The sequence below is a fragment of the Nanorana parkeri genome, unplaced genomic scaffold (genome assembly GCF_000935625.1).
Source record: "Nanorana parkeri isolate BGI_ZX_2015 unplaced genomic scaffold, ASM93562v1 scaffold38, whole genome shotgun sequence".
In the NCBI taxonomy this organism is placed as follows: Eukaryota; Metazoa; Chordata; class Amphibia; order Anura; family Dicroglossidae; genus Nanorana; species Nanorana parkeri.
Window position 1 is genome coordinate 813,858 of NW_017306306.1, and position 14,494 is coordinate 828,351.

Genomic DNA, 14,494 nt, shown 5'->3' on the forward strand with positions numbered 1-14,494 from the left:
CTATATGAGACTAATAAAAACAAAATGACTGAATTAAAAATGATTATCAGGTCTGTTGCCAGAATGCCAGTCCAATGGCTTTGCCTTTCCAAATATGACTCGGTGATTGCACACGTGGGCTGTAGAACAACTGAAGTGTCATTTTGGGTGTACACTTGTCTTATTTATTTATAGCCGATCGTCTGGGGCGTGCACCAGTTAATCAGCACCTACATTGGTTCCATATTTAGAAAACAGACGAGAGCCTTCTTTAATTGTGCAGCTGTGATAGTCACATGTTCAAGAGATGGCAACACGTGTGTTGTGTGCAGGGCCACTTCTCTAACATAGCAAAGAGCAAGCACAGGACCACCAGTTATGAAACATGGTTTCCAGGCAGCCCCAGGTATAGGTTCATCCGTGGAAATGTTCCCGATATTGAACACTGATCACCTTCACGTTAATGTGGATACGTCAGTAAATTCACAAGTCTGCATGAATAAATTCCTGACTAGTGATGTGCGAACCAAGCTGCCCAAAACTGTCACTGGCACACCCCCTCCTGGCCCAGTCTATTGTGCCAGGGAATTCCCTGCCCGTTTGTGACATGTAGCTGCGGGGCGGGGATTGCCCCAGCTGCAGCGGACTGGGTTGGGAGGGGGGTGTCAGTAATAGCTTTGCGCAGGCTTGGGTGACCTGGGTTCGCACCACGCCCCTGCACATCACTATCCCTGACATGTCAAATATGCAAAAACAATTAACATTTTCAAAAAGCTCTTTGCCATTGGATGATGTGATTGACGTTGTATTCATATCGTGGCACAAAGTTTATTTATTAATTTTAGGGCACTCTGATGGGGACAACTGACGTAAGGAGGGCACTCTGATGGGGACAACCGACGTAAGGAGGGCACTCTGATGGGGACAACTGACGTAAGGAGGGCACTCTGATGGGGACAACTGACGTAAGGAGGGCACTCTGATGGGGACAACTGACGTAAGGGGGGGCCCTCTGATGGGGACAACTGGCGTAAGGGGGGGGGCACTCTGATGGGGACAACTGGCGCAAGGGGGGGGCACTCTGATGGGGACAACTGGCGTAAGGGGGGGGCAAACTGGCGTCCTCCCGTCACTTTTCACAAACTGGCGTCCTCCCGTCACCCTAAGCTCAGTATACCGCGACACAGTGCTGATGCATCAGCACTGTGTCTGGGGAAACACACCAGTGGCTTTGCTTTGCAGCTGCTGGTGTGAATGCAGCCTAAATGGTGGGCAGTGGTGCAGACACGGACTGAGTGGCGGTTCTGTCCAGATCGGCTCAAAGGAAATTTTGGTCACCGGACCTCCTTGAATTTTATTTCACTTTCCCTGGTCTAGTCTAATGAACATGGCAAGAGAGCAGTGCCTTATGGTCTGCAGATGGTTCATCAGGAGTCACCAGCAAGCAGCAGAGTAAAACAGAGCAGAGCAGCTTTAGTCCTTGAAAACTAAAGCTAAAAGAAAAAGTTACAGCAAAAAATTAAGCAGCCATGACTCTCCCATAATGACAGTAATTCCCATTCAATACACACAGTCTGTGATGCGTGCAGGGTTGCATTGAGCTTGCAGCATGCTCTTATCTCCCAATGTCACTGTCAGGGACCTTTGAAATTGGCACTTCCTGATCTAAATTTGTGACATGTCGCATTTCCGGTCACTGGGCTGTCATCGCCGGCCATATTTGTTGTGGGCAAAAAAAACAAACATCAAATTCAAACCACCACACTCTCTTCCGCACGTACATACATCCAGTCCGCAAATAAAAACACATTAACATCGTTGTCTTTTCTTTAACTGCCAAAACCAACACGCATAGTTTTCTCCACTTTAACATTTTCCTAGCGATAGATATTATTAGTAAAGCTAAAAGTGATGCCAGGCCACCATAAATAACGAAATCAAAGACATTACTGTTTTCTGTGAAGTAGTTTGCCCATATCCAAGATGGCCCCGCGCGCTCAGCCTCACCCACTGAGACTACGAGGCCCGGCAAGCACCGCGCGCTGCTCATGCGCATGCGCACTCCGGCTTTTCTGTGCCCGCGCCGCGCCTCCCTACCGCAGAGCTCTCTGGGTCGGTTGAATGGTTGCTGAGCGGAATAGCCGGCGGCTGTGAGCGGTGGCCGCCCCACTGTGTCCCTCCATTCATCCCCCGGCTCAGGTCTCAGACATGGAGGCGCTCATCCCTGTCATCAACAAGCTGCAGGACGTCTTCAACACGGTGGGGTCAGATGTCATCCAGTTACCTCAGATCGTGGTGGTGGGGACACAGGTGAGCGGAAGGGGGTCAGTTGGAGATGTCACATTGTCGTCCTCTTCATACACATACTATAATATGTATCAATAATACTGAAAAAAGAGAACCTGTCTCCTGTCTGATAATAAAAGTAGGCAGTGATAATCTATGTCCATAGCAGCAGCAGCACACCAGTATTATAATGCTGTGGCAGGATTGCGCACTGACCCCCCAAAGGTGACCGGTTCTCTTTACAGGGTCAGTCCACCCAAAGTGATATTTCAGTTATGAGGCACCATCCAGAAGAACCCCCCCACCTTTTATCTGTAACGCAGGGCTCCATCTTTTTTTTAACCCCTTGCCTGGCCTTTTCACTGGGAACTAATACTGGGAAATGGCGTCCCGATCATATAACTGCTGTGATTGTCTCCCAGTTGTTTACAGGTACCGTGATGTGTCTGTGACAAGTCCGTCATTGCGCTCTGCACACAACAGCGGAGCCACCATTGACGCATATACGTAGAAGCCTGGTGTCTAGGCACACCGGCCCTGCTGCTGCATGTATGCGTTATGCCAGCAGGAAGAGGCTAACCAATCGTCCTTAGTCCAGCCAGGTGACCTGTCTTGAGATTGCTATCACTCTGCTGCAGGCAGGAGGAAGTATTTCCTCAGTCCCCCCCCATTGATCAGACTACAACATTGTACCTTTGTCGTAAATCACAAGCTGACAGGTAACAGGCTCAGGTAGTGGGCTGAGTCACCCGCCTAATTCTTACAGGACACCAATGGTGCGATCGTTAATGTTCTCAGATCTGCTGCCGCAGAACATGGAGTCTCACTCTTCCTGCTGCAGCCTGGTGGTTCCGCCATAATATGAAATGAAAAATGTTCTGGTCATGTCTGCAGATCTGGGAGCTGAAGAAGAAAGTTGCCTTGTCCAATCAGGGTGGTGACAGGTTCTCTTGGAAGCCCACCCACCGATACTAATCCATAAGTCCCCTTTCACACGTGTGGTCCGATCAGGTCCGCCTGGCAGTTTTTTAGGTGTACACGATCGGTTGACCAATGCTAGTCTGTGGGCAGTCGGGTGTAGGCGGGCGTTCATTTACACCTGGTTACCCCCGATTCCGGCCAGGTTCGGAAAAACAAACAGAACATTCTCCCATTTTACCGGATCGGAGGTAATCTGATATAAACGGAGCATATGTCTGCTTACATCTGAGTCCCCATAGACCAACATGGGGTCCAGTCATGTCAGTATTTTCCTCCATTGCTAGACCCGTACCGTCCTGATCAGGAGGGGATGTGTGCACGGATCCCCTCCTGATCAGCCCATGTGAAAGCAGCCTAAGGGCCCGCAGAGTGCAATGTGTTGGCCGAAGCTTGAACAAAGGGGTACACTTGCCTTTTAAAGTCGACTCGCTCTTCCTGCTGCAGCCTGGGGTTCAACCTTCATATGAAAAAGTCTGAAACAATCATCGGATCCTCCATTTGTGTCTGCAGACCTGGGAGCTAAAAGATAACATGTTGCTTTATCTGATAAGGTTCTTTTGCACTCTCAGCCACTGGTGCGCCCCCCTAGACCCCATAAAGGTCTGTATTGAGTAGGTTGAGCATACATTGGCCCCAGCCTCTGCCCAAGGGGTACACTTGCCCTTCAATGTGGGCTTACTGTTTACAGCAATAATATCATTCTCTTTCAGGACATTTCCATTTTTTAAATATAAAGTACATTTCCCCCCTTTTTGCTTTAAGAAGCAGTCCTTAAATGTCGGGTAGGGACTTTGCCTAGGCTGGAATGATGTCATCAGTTTACTGCAGGCAGGTGGAAGAATTTCCTTAGTCTCTCCTCCCCAGTGATCAGATTGCAACATTGTAAGTTTGTAGCAAACCACAAGGTGGGAGGCTGCAGCAGAGGCTGATCTGTGTCAGATATTTGAGAACACAAAGACCTGCACAGGCAGCAGGATTTATGTGATTGTGTCCTGTCTGAGCCAGGATCTCTGTCCTGGAAGTAGATGGTGATCCTGAATGATGGACATAGATGACTTATGCCTTCTGGAGAGAAAATCAGATGAAGGCATTGTCTGGGTGAGGACTGTGATCTCTGTGAGAGGTAATAAGTACCTGGAAGTACTGACTCCACTGACTCATTACTTCACACGTAATATACCTAATAATAGGTCCACTAATAATGTTGCTATCTTGGCGTCCTCAGGAGACTCTGGTGACATAACTCTCAGACATCTAGCAAATGCAGACATGTTGGTTCTAAATGGGCTGACCCATTAAATGAATAGTTACTGTCCAAACCTACCCAGACCTCATCAGGTGTTGTCTGGTGTATTATTATTATTATTATTATTATATAGTATTTATATAGCGCCAACAGTTTGCGCAGCGCTTTACAATATAAGGAAGACATTACAGGTACAATTCAAGACAAGTGTACAATATTTGTCAGCCTTTGATTAGATCTGCTGTAATCTAACCGGCTGGTTCCTCGGTTTTCTCTTGCACTGCAAGGGTTAAGTGCCCATTTTTATCTAGGGAGGAAAATACAACGGTTCTACTCACCTGAACCTCGGAGACGGCCGGCTGTTAGACTGATCCCTGGAAACTCTCTCCCCATCCGCCCCAGCAGACTAAGGTCCTGCGAGTCATCACGACCATTACAGCATATAGGATGTGAAGATGCCAAGGGACATTCAATCACTATAGTGGAGGGGGAGCGAGGCTGCAAGGACCAGCGTAGCAGCCAGCTGGCTCTGAGGTTCGGGTGAGTATAACTTTGTAATTTTTGTCCCCAGAGGAAAACAAGCACTTAACCCTTCAGTGTTAGGGGTAGCTCCACTGCAAGAACATTTGTGCCCCGAGTACTTTAATATATCATTGGAGGTGGTGTTGTGTTATATCTGTATGGTAAGTGCAAATCAAACCCCAAAAATTGGGGTTATTGTCAGAAATTCAAAGCTGTCCTGTGTCATCTCCACTCTTCCTGTGTTATCTTGATGGGCCCTCCTAGTACTTATTATGGACTACAGACTAATTGGCCTTTATGTTCTAGGGATCTGAGAGTGGGAGTAGTTGGGTAGTTTAGCAAAAGCCAATGGGCAGGGCTGTCACCACAATAGTCCACACAAATGCTGTGATGCCAGTTCACAACAGGACTTAGGAGTTGGAAGTTTGGCAGAATAACAGGTATTGTTCTGTACTTGCTGGGCCTTCAAACTGAGGAATCGCAGGGATATGAGCATGCATTGTAGAATTGTACTGTTGGTTTTTTATTTTGCCTTGACATAAGCTTAAACCAGGGACAAGATTATCATGGCATTCAGGAGCCAATCCAGGAGCCAGATGGATTGTTTAGGAGCCAGCTCTGTAACAACAACTAGAACAATTAGGGATGTCCTGATACTGGGCATTTTGAAAAGTACTCGTGAAAATCCCCAATACTGAAAGTTCATACCGGCCCTTTACATTTTGAAATACATTCGGCTGCCATAAGGTCCAGCACTTGCTGGTGATCTCGCAGCGCCGGCTTACAGTGCCAGCGGCGGCACATCTTCCCCATCCTGAGACTCCGGAACTGACTCCAGGATGCGCCAGGAAGGTAAAATTCAGAAAGTGGGGTGGGGGTACAGCAGTTCCGCTCCTGCACTTCTGACATCTGCAGATCATTACTCCTCAACACAGCCATGGTAGAGTGTTATCTGATTGCTGGGATTTGTAGTCCTCTATAGCTGATGGTATTATTCTGGATTGCTGTATAATGTATTGCTGACATTTGTAGTCCTCTAAAGCTTGGAGTCAGTAACACAGCTACCAGGGTTGCAGCTGGTACCTGGCCCTGGCGCTCCACCACTGTCCTGAAATCATTAGTCTGTATTGTAGAAAAACTGTCACATGACACTAAAAATAAAGAATCAGTAATTGGTATCGGCGAGTACTTGAGGAAAAGTATCAGTACTTGTACTCTGGGAAAAATGGCATCGGTGCATCCCTAAGAAAAACCTCCAACGTTGGGCTCCGGCTGTACTTTTTTTATTGGCTGACTGGCTCCTGGAATCTGTCCAGCCTGGACTTGAAATGTCTTCACTGTCCCAATTTGTATTCCTGCCTGTGATAGAAATATCTCATGGGTAAGGTTGTGACCTTTCTTGCAGTGATCCCTGTGACTGGCCTAAAGATGCTAAATCTGTTTCTTCTCTCATAGAAAAGGAAACGATCCATTATTTTTCTGGAGAGATGGTTCATCGTCCTAAAAAGTCAGTTGGCTTCCTGCTTGAGGCCCCGTTCACATGTAGCGAATTATCGGGCGATTTCCGCCGCGATATCGCGCATTTTTGCCGTGCGATATCGCGAGAAGTCGCCGGCCAATGCAATTCAATGGAGCTGTCTTAACTCCATGCCGCTCGTCGCGGTCGCAAGTCGCTTCTACCGGACCCTTTTTTTGGCGGATTTTGCTTTTTTTCTATGGAGCCCGCATTTTTGGATTGTGCCACTGATTCCTAGATTGGCTGGTCTGACTATCTGAATGCTAACGCAGTATTTCTCAACCAGGGTGCCACCGGCTTCTTCTCAACCCTGGATTGCCTTCTGGCCTCCTCAGGGGTGCCTCAAAATGTTGCGGTAGTGGGGCGGTGATGTGAAGGGGTAAAGACTGAGGTGAAGGGGTGACTGTGATGTTAAGGGGGTAATAAAGACTGATGTAAAGGGTGTTTCGGTGGTGGTGCTCTGGTGATCACACGGATGGCGCCGTGCAAAGCTCAGAATAGTCTCATATCCAAGAGATATTGAATTTATCTGTGTGTGTGCCGGTGACCTGTTGAGACTATTCTGTGATGTAAAGGGGGGGGGGGATCTAGATTAGAAGGAGCACTTCGATGTGAAGGGGGAAACCCACTTTTTTGTGTAGTCTTATTTGTCCTCCTTTAAAATCTATGACATTGTAGAATGGGGTGCCTCAAGAGTTTGCATACTTTTAAAGGGTGCTGTGACTGAAAAAAAAAGGGTGAGGAACTTTGTGCTATAGCATTGTGCCATCTGTGACAAACACTTTGCACTAAGTATTGTGTGCATCCCCTACAGGAACTGCATAGTATATAGACTGCATCTGGTACCCCTTACCTGTCTCTAAAAGAGGACCTGTACTATGGAAGCTGGGACCAAAAAAAGGACGTAGGGCTTGTTACCAGTATTGCCTGACTTCTCCTGCAGCTGATCTTTCTCATTATTGACGTATGAAGCCTTGTTCTACATTGTGTATCTGTGTGGAGGAGGACATCGTTATAGATGCAGGGCATTGATTCCTCATGTCAGAGCTGACCCCCCTCCCCCGTAAAGGATGATCTGTTGACTGGTGGGGGAGTATTCAAGAAGTAGCAGGAGAGATGAAGAAAGCACAGATCTGCAAAATGAATGAAGCAGAAGCAGAGATCCTCGGGTGCAGGTTCCTCTCCAGCAAGTACAGAGGGCAGCACAGAGATGACAACATCAAATCATCTGAGACCGGCAGTCAGACACAACAGTGTGTTAGCTGTATATCTGCAGTGTGAGATCACCTATGAGGCTCAGGACACAGGGTTGCCTTGGCACAGGAAGTGCACTGCTGGTTTTCAGGAATTCAAAGCAATCTCCATACAATTTTGTAAACTAAACATGAGATTGTAGTCCATCACAGGAGTGAGCTTGGAGCTGTGGCTACTTTACAACACACACGGGGACCATGGGGAACAAAAGTATCCCCCCTCCAGAAGGAAGGACAGTGTCGGCACTAATTCAGAGATGATTTGAGGATCTACAGCGGACTGATACACAAATAAGATACATTTTTGTTAATAGTTAAGGTGCTTGACTGTATTTTTAAGATCTAACTCCTGAGTGTGGTGTCACTTTAAAGCCAAGTTATGTCTCTGAATAGTTTTGACTAGGTGAGCTTCTCTACTATTGCAGTGCTTTGATCTCGGTCTGTAGGTATATTACAAGGGTACGGTGATACACTTCACAGGCTCTGTACTTCCTAAATATATTACCTATAGCCCTAAATATTAAATTGTTCCACAGCTCTGATCTAGTTTTCATTGCTGTATCAAGTGATTTTGTTTTGATGTACCCGTGTTGATATTATCAGATTGACATTACTTCAGGGCATCTTGAAATGGTCGCAGCTGAGTTTAGTGTCATTCCTATGTGACCTATCATTCAATCAAACCTTGTGCTGATGAAATCTGGCCATACGAGTGCCGATGTTTTGCCAATAACGAAAAAGGCTTTGCAAGTCTGACAGCCACAGGCAGATGAATGGGCTTGGTAGTTTTACCACAGCTGGAGGGCCGAGGTTGCCTAGCTCTGCATCTGGTGGTACAACAGCATGGCGTTTGTATGTCGGCCCATTCTTGGTTTATTTTTGTTCCACTTACAATACATGAGGTGCTGCATGTACCACACGTGCCAGGCGTGTATCTGTCTGACCAGATGTAGGTTTATACATCTCAGAACTCTCATTATTAATCCTTAGTTAGACACTTCTTGGTAGTTGCAGGGGGACACATGTCTGTTTTTCAGCATTGTGTACCCAATGATTGCCTGCCAGTTTCTGAGTCCATCTTTAAATAGGGTGACCACCAGCTCCTTGTGCTGCAGGATAGTGGTCACCCTATTTAAAGATAGACTGTGCTTTTCTTCAATCCATTCCCATTCTTGCCTCAGCTGGTTGATGGACAGCTTTGCTAGACAGCTCGGCCAACAGAAAGAGGAAAGATAATCCATCTATTGAGTGGATCTGGATCAATAGATAATACAACTAGTTTACAGGGGCACATAAAACCGCTGTGTTGGCTATCAATGCTGTGTTGTTAATGCTTTTGACAGACTGCATCATATGTCTTTACAGGCGGAGCCTATATCTCGATGGCTGTCCTGGAAGATTCCTGGAAACAGAGTTATCAGGTAATCAACTCATGTTTTTGCTTATAGTTATTCTTTTACGTGCATGTAAACCCATGAACCAAAATGAAGTACATTGCACTTAAAGAAGAACTCTGGGCATTTTAAAAACCGTACCCCTGCAATAGAATTACCCCTGAACTTGAAGGGTTAGGTGCTCATTTGGAACACGTAACCCTTGCAGTGAAGGGGTAGCAAGGGTACGGTTTTGGATCTTAAAGGGGTTCTAAACCCTCCTGTTTTTTTGCCTATATCTACTGCTAGCAAGCTGTAGATATAGGCAAACAGTTTTTTAACCAAAACGACTTAAAGGAGAACTATGAGGTGAGTGCTTTTCACTCACCTCATAGTTCTAGCCGACCTGTGACAATGAGACTGTCACAGGTCGGCTCAGTAGATCGGGAGGTGAGCGAACACATACCAGGTTCGCTCACCTCCCGATCCTGTCACGGCTCTCTGCCGTGACAGGGGGAGGGGCTGGATTCCCCGCTCCGATCTGCCAGCGCTGACTGGCGGAACGGACGGGGGAGGGGGCGGGTATAGGAGTATGCCTCGAGATAGGCAGAGCCAGCTGTCACTCACGCAGCTGTGCGGATCCCGTCGTCTAAGTCGGGATCCGCGCTGGCGTCTCAGTATACCGCGAGCTGTATCTCGCGGTATACTGAGCTTAGGGTAACGGGAGGACGCTAGTTTGTGTCATCCCATTACCCTAAGGAGAACTATGGGGAAAAACACTGACCCCATAGTTCTCCTCCTTTTTAACAGCGGTTTAAACTTATGTTTTTCGCTGCGCGCTCCAACCCGAGCAGAGACGCAAACTAAGTTTATGGACGCGTGCACCCACATGCAGACATCGTCGGATCAAAAGTGCCTGCAAGCAGAGAGGAGTCAGCGCTGGATGGGAGAGCCGCCGCAGCGCTGGAGGGACAGATGAAAACATCAGGGAAGAAGATCGGATTAAGAGACATCATTTAAGCTAAGTGCTGACATTAACATTGGGGGGAGGGAAAAAATGTATCCTTTAATGTCACTTTAAGGCTAGGTTCACACCTAGGCGACACCTCACCGCGCGGCAAGGTGTGAACCGATCACGCTTTGGGTACCATTATTTTCTAATGGCACCCTAGTCGTGCTGGGCGGATCGCGATTCCGCCCGTGCTTCCGAACACGGCTAAAACAGCTGCACGTCGTGTATCGCTAAAAGACATGTACCTTTTTTTTGTGATTGCCACGCGGATGTCACCCCATGGAAATCAATCGGGCCGCGCGGCAATTGCTGCCTGCATTGTACAGGACCGCACGATCATGGGACGCGCGTCCCGGGTGTTGCGCAGTTGTGAACCTAGCCTAAAGTAGATTTACTCACCTGATCCTCGATCTTGCTGCAGTCGGCACTCACCTCTCTCCCACTCCGCTCCAACTGTTTAATGTCTCTCAGCGTCCTCGCATCTAAAGCAAGCCAATGGACCTGTACTAGACGTGATGTCCGTGGTCCTTAGACCGCCGGAGCCCAGGGTAGAAGAGGCTGCGGGATCAGTCTAGCAGCTCTGCAGGATCAAGGATCAGGTAAGTAGATCTGCTTTATTCCATCCCCGGCCTAGAGAAAAATGAGCAGGAAACCCTTGCGGTATGAGGGTAACCCCACTGCAAGGCAAAGTTTTTGAAATTCCCGTATTTCTTCTTTATCCAGTCCTTAGAATTAGTGGCTTTTTTTTCCATTTATGCTCATCTGCAGTACCTGGCAGCAACACACTTCCTGTCCTAAGGTGACAACACTCACTGTACTCTATCAATGCAGAGGCAGTGTTGTCACTCTAGACTGCAACATTTTGGTTTGACTGTACTAATGCCTGCAAGTTCAAGTTGAGTTCATAGACTAAGGCTGACCATACTTCTCAAACTTCAGTCAAACCCTAGTAACTCAGCCGAAATTCAACCAGTGTGTTGCCCACTTTTCAATTGACTTTTGTCAATGGAGCTGGTCTGAGCATTCTCAGCTGAACAGTGACTGCAGCCAATCAGCGGAAGTCACTTTTCAGGTTTTCTCACAGCAACACACGCACTGCTGTCAGAATACGATAACCCAGAGGAGGGATTTCCCCATCCAAGCTGTTAGCATAGATGGGGGGAAACAAGCATTTTTTTCTTGTTCAGTCCAGTGACCAGCAATGGCAAACCTAAGCATAACAGGAGGTGGTCCATGTGTTCAACAGGATGTTCAGGGGCATGAGCAGGATGCTGCCAGAAGAAGAGCTGTGCACAGCATGTACATGTCACTTAGGTAGGTCAGATTAACAATAAGAAGTGTGCAGCTTAGTATGTGATCAGTAATTGTGAAGGACATTTCATATGATATTGATGTTGGATTTCTGTATCTTGATTATAAAGATGGTAAATGGCCTTTAGAATCAGACGTGGTGCCTGGAACTGTAGCTGTAAGTCACACATGACGTTATTTGGGGTCATCCTCTTCCTCTAATGGTGAGAGTCTCTCCGACTTGCCTGTCAGTGGAAGTCGGGATTTCCCTTTTAAAAGTCGGATTTGTGGTGGTCATTGCCGGTCATGTGGGTGGTTGTTGATGTGATTTTGCTGCATGGTGGATGTGATGAAGGTCTTTGTGGTAAGTGGAGCCTGCTCAGTGCTTGTCAGATCCTGTGCTTGTGACCCTCACAAGGTTATTGAATCTCTTCCACTGCCTGACGTACCCAGAGCTTTGATACATTGTGTACGACAGACACCACCTACAGCCTGCCAGCCTGGACTGCCAGTGATGGATACGCTTTATCAATATCCTCTTTACTGCTAGGCATTTAAAGGAGAACTATGGGGTTCTATCTTTTTTTTATGAATGCATTCCTTAGGCTAAATAAGTAAATAATGTAATTTACTCTAATTAGCCAAAATGCACAGGAAGGCTGTAAAACCTTATTTTAGGTGGTGGGCGGGGCTAAGCGCCGCAATGAGAAGACATCCCGACGTATCTGACGGGATCCTCCCCACTGATGACTGACAGTGATTCTTGAGAGCTGCTGCGCGTCCACGAATATATGGACATGCGCAGCAGCTCTCTCCTTACCTGCACGTCCCCGTGTGCCAGCTCCTTCCCCCCCCCTCTCTCTTTCTCTCCCTGCTGACAGATCTTAGATCGTGGATCGCTGATGACAGAGGGGAAGGAGCTCTCTCCTTACCTGCACGTCCCCGTGTGCCAGCTCCTTCCCCCCCCCTCTCTCTCTTTCTCTCCCTGCTGACAGATCGTGGATTGCTGATGACAGAGGGGAAGGAGCTCTCTCCTTACCTGCACGTCCCCGTGTGCCAGCTCCTTCCCCCCCCTCTCTCTCTTTCTCTCCCTGCTGACAGATCGTGGATTGCTGATGACAGAGGGGAAGGAGCTCTCTCTCTCTCTTCAGCATTTACTACAAATCGGAAAGTCCATATATGGTAAATGATGTCACTGGAGATCCCTGCTGATCAGATCCGATCCGACTTTTAAAGCAGAACACCAACAGATCAAAAGACACAAATCAATGCGGCCCTGTTATCAATAATACAATAAATTAGGGATGCACAGATACTTTTCCAGTACCAGTGCAGATACTTGCCGGCATTTTCATGAGAACTACCAGGGTTTCAGCGGTTGCAGCTGGGACCTGGCTCTGGCGCTCCACCGCTGTCCTGAAATCATTACTCTGTATTGTTTTAGAAAAACTGTCACATGATAATAAACAAAAATGTATCAGTACTCGTACTTGTAAGTACTCGGCAAATACCATTACTCGTACTCACAACAGGTATCTGTGCATCCCTTTTATTTATATTTATAAAAACAAAATCGTACATTAAAACAGAGATGTACAAATCCCAGGAGCTCTGGGTGCTCCTTACAAATGACAGCTGCCTCCTAATTGTTGAATTTTCCTCCTAGTGTAGTCTTGGAGCTCAAAAGTATCTGTACTCGTACTTGTACCGAGTACTGTACTTGGTATCTGTGCAACCCTACAATAAATGCAAGCAGTGTATGTAACTGAATTTTACTTGGTACCAACCTCATCAGTGCTGGAGCGTGAGAGGAAGAAGCAGCACAAGGAGCAAATTAGTGTATGCACTGACGAGAAGCTTTCTGATAGGGGGAGAGAGCAGAGTGACGAGAGAGATGAGTTCATCAGTGTGCTGCTTCTTTCACGCTCCAGTCACAGGCTGTAACTCGTCCAGGATGGCCTGGGCTCAGAGGAAGTGGGTTGAATGATGCTGGCTATCGGAGAAAAATGTGGGGAGATCTTTGAATTGAAGGTGAATATTGCAGCAAAAGATTGTTAAAAAAAAAAAATTATTTTATCTTTTTAATTGCTTCATCATCTGCATCTTAATTTTGGCTAGAGTCCTACTTTAAAGGAGGATTATGAGGTGAACTATTTCCACTCGCCCTCATAGTTAGAACCGACGTGTGACAAGAATCTGTCACAGATCGGCTCTATTGTTGGGGAAGTGAGCAGAAACATGCCGCCGCTCATTTCCTGATCATCTTCCTGCAGAGAGTGGTGACTGTCGGTCATGGCTCCCCGCAGGGATTCCCCCCCCCTCCTCGCCGATCCTCCAGCGCTGCATATATCTGAACGTCATTAAAAGACAGATCGATAAAGCGGACATTGGTGTGCTGGTGATCTTATTACCTTTTTCAGCACCTGGGCTGCGGTGGTCTAAGGATCGCTAACGTCATCACGTACAGTGCAAGCCCATAGCCCTGCATTACATGTGAGAACGCCAAGGGACACTACACTAGCCAGAGCGGAGAGAAGTGAGCGCTAACTGCTTGTGGAGCGCGCATCAGGTAAGTAAAAGTCCTTTACAAAATACCACGAGACAAAAATGAGCAGTTAACCCTTGCAGTGTGGGGGGTTAACTGCTCGTGTTTCTTTAAATATTCCTATGATTGTGATGGGCGTTGCATTGCCAAGCATTGTTTCCAAAGTCCCTTTTGTGAGGCCAAAGATAAGTTGCTCGTTTTATTTGGGAGCGTTTATAGAATTGTACGCTGTGGGGGGTGTTCTAGGTCTGTGTCACTTCTGTAATTTGTTCTTCCTCTCTGAGGTCAGTGTCGGTTCATTGGAGATCACCATGAACAGTATGGCATTGTGCAGACCAGGAATGTTAGGTTATACACCTGCCTTGCATTGTTTGCTCTTTTTCTCAGTTTATAAAGAAGTCGAAGTTCAGGCAGCAGGAGCATTGTCTGCACTGTGCTCCATTCATTCTTTGTTGTGGTTACTCGGTACTGGTCGATACAGAAGCCATATA

General features: G+C 47.2%; 1 protein-coding gene across 8 annotated transcripts in view; it reads left to right on the plus strand.

Moving 5' to 3' along the window:
• Window positions 1–2,047: 2,047 nt before the first annotated feature.
• Window positions 2,048–14,494, plus strand: part of DNM1L (dynamin 1 like) — a 53,460-nt gene continuing 41,013 nt past the window's right edge. For all 8 annotated transcript variants that reach the window (XM_018570547.1, XM_018570552.1, XM_018570569.1 and 5 more), the window contains exon 1: window positions 2,048–2,289. In XM_018570547.1, the coding sequence (XP_018426049.1) occupies window positions 2,188–2,289 (102 nt within the window). In that variant the 5' untranslated portion in view covers window positions 2,048–2,187. The remainder of the gene's footprint in view (window positions 2,290–14,494) is intronic.